Raw genomic sequence first — 14281 nt, forward strand, 5'->3', positions numbered from 1 at the left:
CCTGCTGGTAATAGCTTATCTAAAGTGATCAACAGGTGGGCCATTTCCAGCACAAATCCAGGTTTTCTCACCCTCCACCCTCCCACACAGAGAGATTGAAGTGTTCTCCGACTGGTTTATGAATGTTATAATTCTCAGAACCACTAACCCAGGAACTTATCCTTGCAACAAAGCCCGTTGCCAATTGTGCCCACATATCTATTTAGGGGACACCATCACAGGGCCTAATAACATCAGCCACACTATCAGAGACTCGTTCACCTGCACATCCACCAATGTGATATATGCCATCATGTGCCAGCAATGCCCCTCTGCCATGTACATTGGTCAAACTGGACAGTCTCTACGTAAAAGAATAAATGGACACAAATCAGATGTCAAGAATTATAACATTCATAAACCAGTCGGAGAACACTTCAATCTCTCTGGTCACGCAATCACAGACATGAAGGTCGCTATCTTACAACAAAAAAACTTCAAATCCAGACTCCAGCGAGAAACTGCTGAATTGGAATTCATTTGCAAATTGGATACTATTAATTTAGGCTTAAATAGAGACTGGGAGTGGCTAAGTCATTATGCAAGGTAGCCTGTTTCCTCTTGTTTTTTCCTACCCCCCCCCCCCCCCCCCCCCAGATGTTCTGGTTTAACTTGGATTTAAACTTGGAGAGTGGTCAGTTTGGATGAGCTATTACCAGCAGGAGAGTGAGTTTGTGTGTGTATGGGGGTGGGGGGGATGTGAGAAAACCTGGATCTATGCAGGAAATAGCCCGACTTGATTATGTAAAGAGTTGTCACTTTGGATGGGCTAGCACCAGCAGGAGAGTGAATTTGTGTGGGGGGGTGGAGGGTGAGAAAACCTGGATTTGTGCTGGAAATGGCCCACCTGTTGATCACTTTAGATAAGCTATTACCAGCAGGACAGTGGGGTGGGAGGAGGTATTGTTTCATATTCTCTGTGTGTATATAAAGTCTGCTGCAGTTTCCACGGTATACATCTGATGAAGTGAGCTGTAGCTCAAAAAGCTCATGCTCAAATAAATTGGTTAGTCTCTAAGGTGCCACAAGTACTCCTTTTCTTTTTGCGAATACAGACTAACACGGCTGTTCCTCTGAAACCTGCTGTTAATAGTTCATCCAAAGTGACCACTCTCCCTACAATGTGCATGGATTTGTGCTGGAAATGGCCCACCTTGATTTTCATACACGTTGTAAGGAGAGTGGTCACTTTGGATAAGCTATTACCAGCAGGAGAGTGAGTTTGTGTGTGTGGTTTTTGGAAAAAAGGGGGGAGGGTGAGAAAACCTGGATTTGTGCTGGAAATGGCCCACCTTGATTATCATACACATTGTAAAGAGAGTGGTAACTTTGGATGGGCTATTACCAGCAGGAGAGTGAGTTTGTGTGTGGGGGGGCGGAGGGTGAGAAAACCTGGATTTGTGCTGGAAATGGCCCACCTTGATTATCATACACATTGTAAGGAGAGTGATCACTTTAGATAAGCTATTACCAGCAGGAGAGTGGGGTGGGAGGAGGTATTGTTTCATGGTCTCTGTGTATATAATGTCTTCTGCAGTTTCCACAGTATGCATCCGAAGAAGTGAGCTGTAGCTCACGAAAGCTTATGCTCAAATAAATTGGTTAGTCTCTAAGGTGCCACAAGTACTCCTTTTCTTTCTAAAATGACTGGGGAAAACTTAAGATTTCCTGTGACAGATAGTTGGGATTTCTTTCTTATAAAGAAGGAGACAGCGTGCAGTAAACGAGTTCCTTATGAACATAGGGCAAGGGGCATAGGGGATAGCACAGAAGCCCAGAATTATGTAAATATATGTGCAGTGTCTAGACCACTGGAGTGGGAATCAGGAAACCTGGCTTCTATTCCCTGCCCTGCCACTGGCCTGCTGGGTGACCTTGGGCAAGTCACTTCCCCTCTCTGTGCCTCAGTTTCCCCATGTGTAAGGGGGGGAATAATGCTACTGCCCTCCTTTGCAAAGCACTTTGAGAGATACTGATGGCAAGTGCTGTAAAAGAGCTAGGGACTGTTATCACAGAGCTGTTTTGTTTATACTGTATGTAGAACAGCACATGGGTTAAGGACCTGATGCAGGAACTGGCAGGGGAGGCTTTTAGTGCTGGGTTATGTAGGCGGTCAGACCAGATGGTCATAACCGTCCCTTCTGGCGTTAACGTCTGAATGCTGGGTACGTCCTCTGCAGGCAGACACACTCACCTGTGTGCTGTATTTCTTCTTTGGCTTTTCCACTGGTTTCACTGTCAGCCCAGCAGCACTCAGAGCTGCAATTCGAGACTCTATATCGGAAACCTAAGAGACAAAATGCACATAACTTCCCACAGGTGTGCCCCCAGAAATGACCGCGGGAGCTGGGCAGATCCCAATCACCACCAATCCCTCTGGAGCTACCTCTGCTGCAGCCACTGGCTCCAGTGCCCTGCCCGCCAGGTCCATGCCACGCTCAGCCCCCGCTGGGTTGGAGAGTGAGCCCGCCCTGCACTCCTCCCGGAGCAGTGGCTCCTGTCCCCCGGGGACTGAGTGCAGCTCTCCGCTCTGGGTGTTGCAACCTAGTGCATGGCATTGCAGCGCTATTCAGGTTTGGCCCGACCACTCCTCTATAGATGGAGACTGTCATAAATATAAAGGGAAGGCTAATCACCTTTAAATCCCTCCTGGCCAGAGGAAAAAACCCTTTCACCTGTAAAGGGTTAAGAAGCTAAAGATAACCTCCCTGGCACCTGACCAAAATGACCAATGAGGAGACAAGATACTTTCAAAGCTGTACCCTAGAGTTCAGAGTGGGGAAGGAACCTTGACAGAGACAGAAGGGTGGATGGGCCAAATTTGATTGGAGTGGTGACCTAGAGAATGGGGGTCGTGGCGCCAGTCAGCTTTGGCCCGCCTGCCCCTCCAGACAGGCCAAACCTGAATGGCACTGTATCCCCCACCTGCAGGTTGCGATTCCACTTGGTTTGGGGGCCCTCAGCAAATTGCCCGCAACTTCCCTGTTGCCAGTGTTACACACCGTGCGTACGGCTGTGAACACCACTGTAAATACGGCAGTGTAAAGGAAATGCTCATTCAGAGTTTATTTTCTTACTGAGTAAATGATGAAGCATTCAGTGGTTGGCCCAGCGCTGTGTTTGTACAGTGCCTAGCACGGCTGGGGGTCTGGTCTATGACTCCAGCCCCGAGGCACTACAATCATACAAATAAATGACAATGCAAGAGCTAGCCTGACCGTGCTGGATCACCCACTTTGCATAACTGAGCTATTACCTCGCTCTCGGCACGCTGCATCTGCATGGCCGCTGATGCCACTTTGTCCTCCAGCTCTGACAGCTCGGAGTCTGTGGTCCCGCTGTGCCGTGCACGTTCCTCTAGGTCCCTCGGGGTTTGGTCCAGCCCAGATGTCTTTCCAGCAGTCGTGCAGACCTGAAAAAAAGCCATCGTGTGACTCACCTCGCAGTCAGGCATCGTCTGTTCTGCTGTCTTCCCATTCTAACCCCCGCTGCGGCGACACTGGCTGCTCTCTTTTGCTAGTTAGACAGTCCTCAGGTTACCATGGACTCAGCCCCAGATGGTCTCCATGACTGGCGAGGTCAGCGCTGTATAACTACAAACTTCTCTTTTGCTGAACAGTCTGTACCTTCGGACTCCTGCGGGGCTTCCTTCCTCTCAGTGACTGGGCCATTTCCTCCCCTTTGCTATTTTTCAAAAGCAATTATCGCTATGGCGAAGCGGTAAAAGCTCCTTCTGAAATACCAGGACAAAACGCCACGAGCTGTCAGCGCCCGAACAAGGATCTTCACGTCGTGCATTGAGACTAGGAGGTAGGCACTTTCAAACAACCGCAGGCTGCTGTGTCCTGCCGTAGCATGCTTGCAAGGAGAGGAGAGAGGGAACAACACTGCCAGGCTGTGAACGCCTCCTGTCTTCTGTAGCTGTGTCTGGGTCTGCCGAAGAGCAATGTGCGGTATAGAGATGCTACACTTTGGGAGCTAGAGGTGTAATTAACTCACCAGTCCCTATCTATAGCATCCTTATGAATGAAATGAAAATACATTTCTGGGTAGGGATTCCTCCATGTGCCTGCCAACAAGGTGTTGCATTCATGTGCTGACTGGGGTCTATTTGAAGATATGTGTAAACATTTCTTTCTAGATAAAAGGGTTAAAGAAACATTATTACTCATCCTAATACACCATTTGATTACGACTACATTTTCGTTTATTACCACGAATAACGCTTATTCTTGATGACTCCCATCAAATTCTAAAAAGAAAATTGGTTTACTTGATTTTGAGAGAGATTTTCATTAAAATGTACATCATTTCATTGTTGTAGCTTTTGATATTGTTATAGATCCAGTACAACCAGCTTACAAAATAGTTGTATTCAGAGCCTTTTTTTTCTTTTTTCTTTTGTCTAAGCTCCTTGGGGCAGACACTGTCCTTTTGGTCTGTGTTTGTACAGTGCCTGGCACAATGGTATCCTGATTAGGGCTGGTCGGCACTACTGTAATACACCTAATAAATACAGGACAGTGCCCAGCACAGTGGGGTCCTGCTTAAGGCTATGATTTTGGCATGGAAAACTGTTGGTAAATTTCACAGCAGAGGTGCTGGAAACAATCACGGAAAGTTACAGAATAATGTGTTTTTCTCTAGGTCAACATACACAAGAGTATAGTGGTTTTTTTGGAAGATAAGGCCCATGGGGGGGGAGGGGTTGGAGAGCAAGCCTACTCGACACTTACCCCAGAGGGCGGTTCCCGTCCTGCAGGGCTGGACCCTGCTTCCTGCTCTGGGTGTTCCAACCTAGCACACAGGGTCCCAACGCCACTTAGGTTTGGCGCAGCTGCTCCTCGGTCTCCATTTATGGAGGTGCTGCTGGGCCAAACCTGAGTGGTGCTGTGACCCCATGCGCTGGGTTGCAATGCCACTTGGTTTGGGAGCCTAATCAAATGTGTTTTTGTAGCTGTTTCCAAGATGTCAATGATTTCATTCAAATTCACGATTTCCATGACAAAACTGTAACCAGGTCTGGTTCATGCCTGGGGTTCCTAGGCACCATTGTAAACCACCTAATAAATAATATACAGGGCCTAACATCATGAGAACGTAAAAACATAAGAACATGGTACTTTCGTACGGATGAATACACGCATCGAACACTTGATTCTAAGTGTTATGTTAAACAGAAGTACCACTACTATCTTGATACCCACAAGGACCGAGTCAACCTAGACGTCTGATTGTACAAGACATTAATAACTAATATGCAAAATAGCCCTATTATAGTAAGAGTGCCAGCATACTGCTTACATGCTTTGCTGAATGATCCCATTATCTTATTACTGCAAATAGCCTCTCCTCCCCCACCCACAGATCCCTGGCTTGCTGTCCCTGTACTGTGTAATGTGTGAAGTTAGAGAATAACTCTCCAAGGCAGGAGGCCTTGCACTGGGAGGCACCTGGTACAATTGTGGGGCGTGGTAAAATAAATTCAAGTACTAAGAATCCAACCAGGGAATAGAAAGATGCCATATGCCTGATGTGTCCAATGAAACCTGAAAAATCAGAGTGTTGTATATTTCTAACTAACTGCAATTATCCACTCCAGCTATTTGTTCAATCATTTCCGTGTGTCACTGACAATCACAATCTGTTGATGGACAATTAAAAAACACTCAGAGAAGTTACTTTACAAACGCTAATTAATGCTCGTAATATCCAGGTGATGGAGATAGGAGAGGGGAAATGACTTGCCCAGAGTGGCAATATTACTCTCGAATGGGCAACTCCCACCTGTGTGATCTAACTCCCACCCCATTCCTGTTGCTCGTGAACAACCTCGCTGAGCTGAGTACGAGCCCCCCAGTGGTTTTAGAAAGCACCTAAAGTTCATGACTGGATTCTCTCTTTGTGGGGAGGAATTCAAAGACGGAAGCTGATGTGAAGGGTCCCACTGTCACTGGGATGTAGCATTTCATTCGGAAACCAGCAGCACCGCGGTATTTCTGAGAAAGTTTTGCCTTTTGTAGCTGTATTTTTATGACTAAACCCTCTGAAGAATGATGGATACACAGTATAAAAACTATTCCCAAGCTCAAAAGCAAAATCCACCAACCCAGACCTCATTTTGCCCACTAAAACTTACAAAACTATCTACCAAGGTCAAAAGAAATGACTTGGAAGTTTAAAAGTTCTACTCCCTTTCCAATACACGATAACAATACTATACAGCATTACTTACTACAAAACACTGCGTGGGAGATGCTACGCAATAGTGAAAATACAAACTTACCAGCTCTACCCACGCTTGCATAAACCTACACTACCATATTAGCAACAGACCGATCACTCCATTCCTATTCATAGAGACATTCTCCCACTCCACGGACACACCGCACTAGGAGAAATTGTATAGCACTTGAACATAACATACTCCATGAGCCCTCTTCAAGCTTTATGACTCATTGATCCAAACCCCAGTGTAGTTAATGGAAAGACTCAAGTTGACTCCAAAGGGCTTTGGATCAGGCCCTTACAAGTATAATGTCAGCAATATCCACCCAACAGCACACTTCCATCCCAGAACGGGGCAGGGGGCAAAGTAAAGTTTGGGTGGTTGGTAAGGGGTGAATGAATGACATTTTAATCCAAACTTTCCCACTACCACAGGATTGATCGAGTGACTAATATTTCAACTGATATGGTGTAAAACGGCCACAGGATAGGAGACTTTGCCAACAGATCAAAGCTGGGCTCCCCTCCTGAGGACTTGAGCACACCCAGAGGGAGAGAGAGAGAGAGAGAGAGAGAGTGTGTGTGTGTGAGAGAGAGAGAGTTACACCTGGGTGGGATATGAAGTAGTAGATGGTTGAGGGCCATGACAGGGAGACTTCTCCCCATCTAAAACTGTGGGCCAGATCCTCAGCTGCAGCTGAGAAGTGCTTGGGGCAGCTTTGGGGTGGTGGAGCAAAGATGGCTTACGGGCTGTTCTGACAGCTGGGGATTGCCAGGGTCAATGTGCTCTTTCCCCCGGCACTGGATGGAGGGGGAGTGTAGGAGCAGCCCAGGAACCTGCTACACTGGGTCATCCTCCTGAGGTTAGCTCAGGAAGCCACACAGCACGGCTGACGCCCAGAGGAGCTAACGCTGCACATGCTTTAAGACCTTTTAAACATGTCACTGTCTAGTTATAACATATTAAAGTGGAGAACATACTCTGCCTTTCCCTTACCTCTCTGCCCTTTCTCAATGGCCCCCGTCTCCTGTGCAATCACCACTCACTCCTCATCAACCTGCCATTCTCCTGAAGGAAACCCTCCTCCCACCTCTCCCAGAGCTCCCCTCCTCTCAGCGTGAGAATGGGCAACTTAGTAAAACATTCACAAGGGGCTACAATATTGGTTGGAGACAGTGGGCCAGTATGACAAAATGTACCCGTGTCCACACCCTACACACCAGTGTATCAATCTTTGTACAAAGTACGCCTTGTGAGATACCATTTGAAAACTCATAATTTGCTAGTCAATATTGTCCTAATAAAATACATGCAACAACACTGTATGTGACGTTAGAAGATTCCACTGTATGGTATTCTTAACACATCTTCCAAACTGAGGCTGGCAATCAGATCTGTCTCAATCAAAGGAATATGTTCTCTGCTTCATTTGCATTTAAGCAGTAAACAGAGTCAGCAAGCAGGAAGGGAAACAAAAGACGCTCCAACAGGTGAGGAAAAAGCAGCAGGGAACATCCTTCCCTACAGACCCTGTCTCCTGAATCTCATCGGGAAATGTTTTCCAAGAGGGGGACTGACACTTTGAAAAGGAAGGAAAAACACCCCTGAGGCACCCTCTCATCTCTCTCCGTCGATTCACTGCACCAGAAGGGAAAAGGAATCAGCATGGAATTGGAGAAGAGGTCCTGACCTAAGAAGTTTGGTCAGTAAAGCTGAAGGCATGTTGTGAGAAAACCTTGCTTTGAATTTAACATAGTTTGTTAAGTTAGGCACCAGTTGTGTTTAACCTTTATTTTTTGTGTAACCATTTCTGACTGTTATGTCTCATGACTTGTACTCACTTAACAGCTCTGTCTTTGTAGTTAATAAACTTTTTCTTATTGTTTTATCAAATCCAGTGTGTTTGAACGGAACTGTCTGGAAAACTCCATTGGGGAAGTATTATTTCTATTAAAGCAATAATGGACTTTATATGAATTTGTATTGCCCAGGAGAGGGCTGGGCAGTACAGGACATACTGTTCTGGGGGGAAATCTAAGACTTGGAGTGTGCTGGGGTCACCCTGCAGAATAACCCAGAGCCAGAGTGTGACTGACTGGCCGTAGTGCACACACAGACATAGCTGGGAAACTATGTTAACTTGGGTTGAATAGAGACTGCGAGTGGCTGGGTCATTAAACTTATTGAATCTATTTCCCTAAGTTAAGTATCCTCACACCTTCTTGTCAACTGTCTAAATGGGCCATCTTGATTATCACTACAAAAGTTGTTTTCTCCTGCTGATAATAGCTCATCTTAACTAATTAGCCTCTCACAGTTTGTATGGCAACTTCCAACTTATCTGTATGTATATCTATATCTATCTATCTATCTTACTACATGTTCCATTCTATGCATCCGATGAAGTGGGCTGTAGCCTGCAAAAGCTTGTGCTTTAATAAATTTGTTAGTCTCTAAGATGCCACAAGTACTCCTGTTCTTTCTTCTTATTGCTGGGAGTGACTTGCATGCTGGAGGCTGTTTGTGAGCAGTCCAGATAGAGGCTACAGCAGCGAAGCGGTGTAAAGGGCACCCCAGGTTAGAGGGCAGGCATGACAAAGCTACTCATTAGCCTGGATTGTATCCTGGGGATGTCACAGAAAGATCTAGTTGTACCAGGGAGGAATGGAAAGTGTCAGGGGGAGGGAGTATCAGAAACACCTTGCTTGGAGACGACTAAGAGTTGAGAGCTCATCACACTGAACTCAGTCAACACTCCCTGTAGCCTATAGTAGTGGTCCTCTGCCTTTCTCATACCAGGCTAGAGGGGTGCACCCCCCCCTCTCATATTGTGCAATGCCTGGGTACAGCCAGGAGGTGGGCAGGGGAGCGATTCCCCTGACATCTGATTCTCAAGGTCACGACTCTCAGTTTAAAATCTTTGTTTTAATTCTTACGCCTCCAGAGCAAGGGGCTGTAGCCTCCCTGGGCATTTTGCTGTGCCCCGCACACTCAGCGTGAGCCTTGCCTATGAACAGCAGGGAGCCTTACGATTTCTTCAGGTTTTTGACAGGCTTCGTCCACCTCCTTCCTGTCTTTCCACCCTCCAGGGAGGGGAGAAGCATCCTCACCCTGGCCCTCTCATTCAAGGACTCTTGCCTGGCTCTCAGCACTGTGGCCGTGATGTCACACAAAACCGGACCCGACGACCTCTGTGAACGCCCCACACAGCCAGAGAAAAAAGTAACGTACGCGCACACACAACAGCCTAAATGAGGGGGGGCAGAGGATGAGGAGCTGTAATTAAAGGGCTCCCGTTGTTCTTTGAGGGCTCTCAGCTGGAGATGGAAGTGGCTCTTAAGGAGCGCTTTGATCTCGGATCAGACTTCGTGGAGTACAGCTGTGACAAAGGAACCGTCTCAGAACGCCGGTGACGCGCTCCCATTAGCCGGCAGCCTGCACATAACTACAGGCTGCAGGAGAACGCTGCAAGAGGGCGGCTCGTGCCCTTGCAGGGTATTTGTACAGCACCTAGCACAAAGGGACTTCAACCTGAGCTGGGATTTCTAGGCGCCGCATACAGCCAATAGTAATGCTATTTGTTTGCTGGCTGTGGTACACAATATGACCGCAATCCCCCCGACCATTGCAGTTGCCATTCAGCTCAGTTATACACATGCAACCAAGCAGAATTCGGTTCAGGGCTTTGGTGGCTGTTGAACCAAAGGGAAGCTGTTGAACCAGCTTTTCAATCACAGCCACAGCCCTTCCCCTTCTGTTTTCCCTTCCTCACGCCACTGCCTCATGTTGGAAATGCAGACACAGCCGCTGGGAGCTGCTCATGCCCCTGGTGCCGGCCTAGCCCAGCCACCGAGTCTACAAACACTTTCCCGAGAGGTCAACGGTGGTAAAAGCAGCAGCTGAGTTAGGGGCATTAAACGGGGAAGTCCTCATCCACTCAGGTGCCAGTGGGGCCCTGGTGCTAACATAGCTCTGGGAGCAAGGGAAACAGGAAACAGCAGGTGCAGTGCCTCGAAGGCTGGCAAACACAGGTGTGGGTCGTGGGAGGCACTTCATTCCAAATAGCTTAATTGGCACTGCCAGCTGTCCGGCACTGGTTTGGAAGGCACAGGGTTGGATTAACCGCTGGGCCTTGTGTATTTGCGGGCAGGCCTGTAACTAAACCAGACAACAGCAAAGAGGAAGGATGGGCATTTGGATAAGGCAGTGGGCTGGGACCCAGGAGATCTGGGTTCAATGGCGAACTCTGCCAGAGACTCCCTGGGTGAAGTGTTTAGGGTGGGATTTGAAGGGAGCAGAGTTAGGCCAATCTGAAGTGCTTTTGAAAATCCTGCTCATCACTCTCTCTGCTTCAGTTTTCTCATCTGTAAAATGGGGGTAATCCTGCCCTGCTGGCTGATCTATTCAGACTGTACATTCTTTGGGGCTGGGATTTTCTCTCACTATGTACAAGTCCAGCACCTAGCACAATGGGGCCCCGATCTCAGGCAGGGCCTCTGGGCGCTACTGGAATACAAATAATTCGTAACAGAGATGGCTGTGGAGCAGCTCTAGAGGCAAGTCCCAATGCTTTGAGTCTCTTCCTTGTGTGGCCTAAGAAGAAAAGTCTTCATTACTTGCATAACCCATGAAATTTGTGCAAACGTGCAGCGGCTGCAGTCCCTTCCCAGCCACCCCAGGGAGCTGACACTTGCATCAGGCTGTTTACTTATCTTGCCTCTACTTTCCATTTGAGACATCTGCTTCTCAACAGGCAGCCCAGGGAAGCGGGTGGCTGTTATTTCCGGGATGGATTCCCGGGGCTGAATGCTCCCTTCCCCTCCTCTAGCCCAGCTGCGTTCCTTGATGCTACACACCACTGATTTATCAGGCCACAGCTGCTCTTGGTGGGCAGCCCTGACAAGCTGCAGAAAATGTTCCTTTTTCTGCCTCTTTCCCTGCGTGGTCCTGGCTGTGTCCTAGGGTAGTGCTGATCTTACTAACTGGTCAGTTCTAACGCTGCACAGAGAGAATGCTTAGTGTCTAATTGCAACACATGGCTTCATGATACAATGGGTCTGATCCTGGATATCAATACTGCCCAGATTCTGTAGGGATAGGAAAAGGCATATTATTTCCTCAAAACCTAGGAGCAACCCATCTGAGGAGTATTGTCAGAGCTGTATGATAAAGTTTGTACCGTGTCTACCTGTTTCTGCATTAAGCTTGTCAGCCCTGTATTTTGATACACTTAAAAACAGTAAAAAGAAAGATGCCATCCTACTCCCTACTGATAACTTCCTAGATACCATGGTGACAGACACAATATGAACACCATGGGCAGAGACAAACAAGTGTGTTTACAGGGTCACACCATAGACAAGCATGTTTCCTGGCATAGCATTTAGCAAGGAGGTGGCTAACTCTGTCCATTTGGTATTTTGTGGTGTACCCATGGGTGGAAACAGAAATCTGTCTTTTCCAAGTTGCTGTTCACAGAAAAAGGAGACTGTTTTTATGACATTTCCTTCCGTTTATAAGGCTTTTCCTGAGCAGACGTGGAGTTGAATAAAAAACCCAAATCCAATCTTTGGGGGTATTTGAAATGCAAACCTTGATCAGAATTTTGCAAGTGGCCACATTGTCTTTAGCATGGATTGAATCAAAACCGTGACTTAGACCCATCTAGATTTTGGGGTGTTTGGGATGCGCCTGTGTTTGCCAATTCATGACTGGTGTTTGGTTTTATGAGATCGTAGCCAGTTGACATAAAGTTAGAGCAGACCCAAAGTTGCTCTTATTTATGCAAATGGACCCAGGCCAGTGCAGATGCACCATGAGAATCTGGGAGGAGCAACCTGATCCCTGAAGAGAGAATCTGGGACTCTGTTAAGTAGTTTTCTGGCAAAGAGCCGTTCTGCGAGGGTACAGCATATTGCTGGGGAATTGTGAAGAGAACAGCAAGCTGCACCCCAAGGAGTGTATGTGGAATGCCGACTGTCCCTAGAATTTAACTTCAGCCCTGGGCTGGGAGAGAGATCTTCTCCCAGCACGCACACACACAAACGCAACCCAGGTGCCCTGTACGGCCGCTCGCCACTGCTCTGAGTCATTTACATCTCTGCAGCCAAGCATCTTCTTTCCGGATTCAGATGAACAAAGAGAAAAAGGCCTCCTGGACAAATAAAAGACTCTCTAATCATGCAGATGAAAGCTGCTTTGCACAAGCAGTTACGTGCAACATGGCCCAGCCTCACTCCTTTGATAGTGAAGCTGCTCATTAAAAGGAGACGTGTCAAAGTGCACAACAACAACAACACAGAGACCCGGACAAAGGAGCCATTAAAACCCAAAGGAATGCTGACCTCTCTGCTTTGTTCTAATGGAACACCTCCGAAGGAAAGAACAACTTGTGCGAGGCCTGCAGAATACACAAGGCACAAGCTCTTTCTTCCTTTAATTAATATTTGACTCACTTCCCATCCTTTATGGGTTTTCATCAACGCCTCATCACCAAAGCTGTCAATACAGACGGACTGAGTCATACAATTTAGGGATAAAAAAAGACCTGTGAAGGGACGGAGAGGAGAGCTTCTAGTGTGTTAACAGCGCAGAACGGCTCTGTCTGCCAGGGCTTTTCAGCTTAATAAGAACACCAAGTGAATGACCCTCCTCCTGCAGAGCAGGCCTGGAGACCTCTGTCTCTGGTGGGTTAAGTCAGTGAGCGTCTCTGCACTGCCCTGGCTCCGGTGCTGAATGGAACAGCTACTTTCTAGGTGTGAAAAAGTGATTCCAGTCCATGAAAGTTCAATACACCGCAAAGGACAAGGAAGGGTTTATTGCAAAACCAGTCGGAGGCTTTTCATCACTGATGTACCCCTGGACCATATACTCTGCCGGTCCAACACGGGGGTCTGAGCCCAGCGTAGGGTGGGCTGGACGCTGATACTTCCCTATGGGGGCTAATAGCTAGACTAGTCTAGGCAGGCCTCCCTGGGGACTGGAGGATCTACTCAGCAGCAGGTCCTCAGGCCCTGCCCAGCCACCAGCCCTTCACCTGCTCTTCAGGAAGCAGATATGGAGCAGGGCTGTCACACACAGGATCCCCGCATCCAGCCCGATTGCCAAGAGGAACCTCTGCTTTAGGAGGGTCCGCGCCACCATGGAGGGGCCTGGATTTGCTCCGAGTAACACTGAGTGTCCCCACTGAGACAGCACTATCCATGCCTGGGGCTCCTGTTCTTTCACTGGCAGCACAGGACACAACACAGCAAGAGATGCCAAACGTCTGGGTCGCCCTGCCCGCATTTGCAGTCTGATGGCAAAATCTGCTTGGGACTCAGGGAAGGGCTGCTACAGGAGGAGGGGATGGGAGAAGTGGGTCTATGTCCTGGAGGCTGCTCAGGAGACATCTACACTTCAAAAAAACGTCCCACAGCAGTGAGTCTCAGAGCCTGGGTCAACTGATTTGGACACGCACTATGGGGCTAACCAGAGCAGCGAACACATTCCTGTGCAAGCTGGAGTCTGGGCTCCGAGACCCTCTCCCATCGCCAGTTTTCAGCGCCCGGGCTCCAGCCCGAGCGGGATGCCTACACTGCTCTTTTTAGCCCCACAGCACAAGACCGAGTCAGTTGACCCAGGCTCTGAGACTCGCTGCCATGGGTTTTTTTTGGGGGGGCTGTGCAGTCTTACTCTGAGCCCAGTGGGTTAGCACAGGCCCAGCTGACAGGCACTCCTGAGTTCAAGTCCCATCTCCGCCACTTCCCTGATTTAGCACTGTGCCCTTACAGAGCGCCTGACAGCTATTATTGAGCCAGACCTCATAACAGACCCCGCTCTCCAGCCCTTACAGCAACATCACCTCACTGATGCCCAGCCCCGCTTGACAGGGCAGAGCAGGAGCTCATACTGCTGGGATTATCTTACACAGGGAAGCCCCTCTGGGTTTGCATGAGTGGCTGCTGCTGCGGAGAGCAGCTCCCTGCTTCCCAATTCACTATCCCTGATGCTGCAGAACATCATGGGGAGAGG

The 14281-nt window shown here is 48.2% G+C and overlaps 1 protein-coding gene across 8 annotated transcripts in view; it reads right to left on the reverse strand.

Annotated features, from left to right (window-relative positions):
* MLPH (melanophilin) overlaps window positions 1-14281 on the reverse strand; it is an 87840-nt gene that overhangs the window by 13766 nt on the left and 59793 nt on the right. For all 8 annotated transcript variants that reach the window (XM_048869903.2, XM_048869906.2, XM_048869902.2 and 5 more), the window contains 2 exons: window positions 3296-3451; window positions 2234-2326 (listed from right to left, as the gene is read on the reverse strand). In XM_048869903.2, the coding sequence (XP_048725860.1) occupies window positions 2234-2326; window positions 3296-3451 (249 nt within the window). The remainder of the gene's footprint in view (window positions 1-2233; window positions 2327-3295; window positions 3452-14281) is intronic.

Source organism: Caretta caretta, chromosome 11 (genome assembly GCF_965140235.1).
Source record: "Caretta caretta isolate rCarCar2 chromosome 11, rCarCar1.hap1, whole genome shotgun sequence".
NCBI classification, from domain to species: Eukaryota; Metazoa; Chordata; order Testudines; family Cheloniidae; genus Caretta; species Caretta caretta.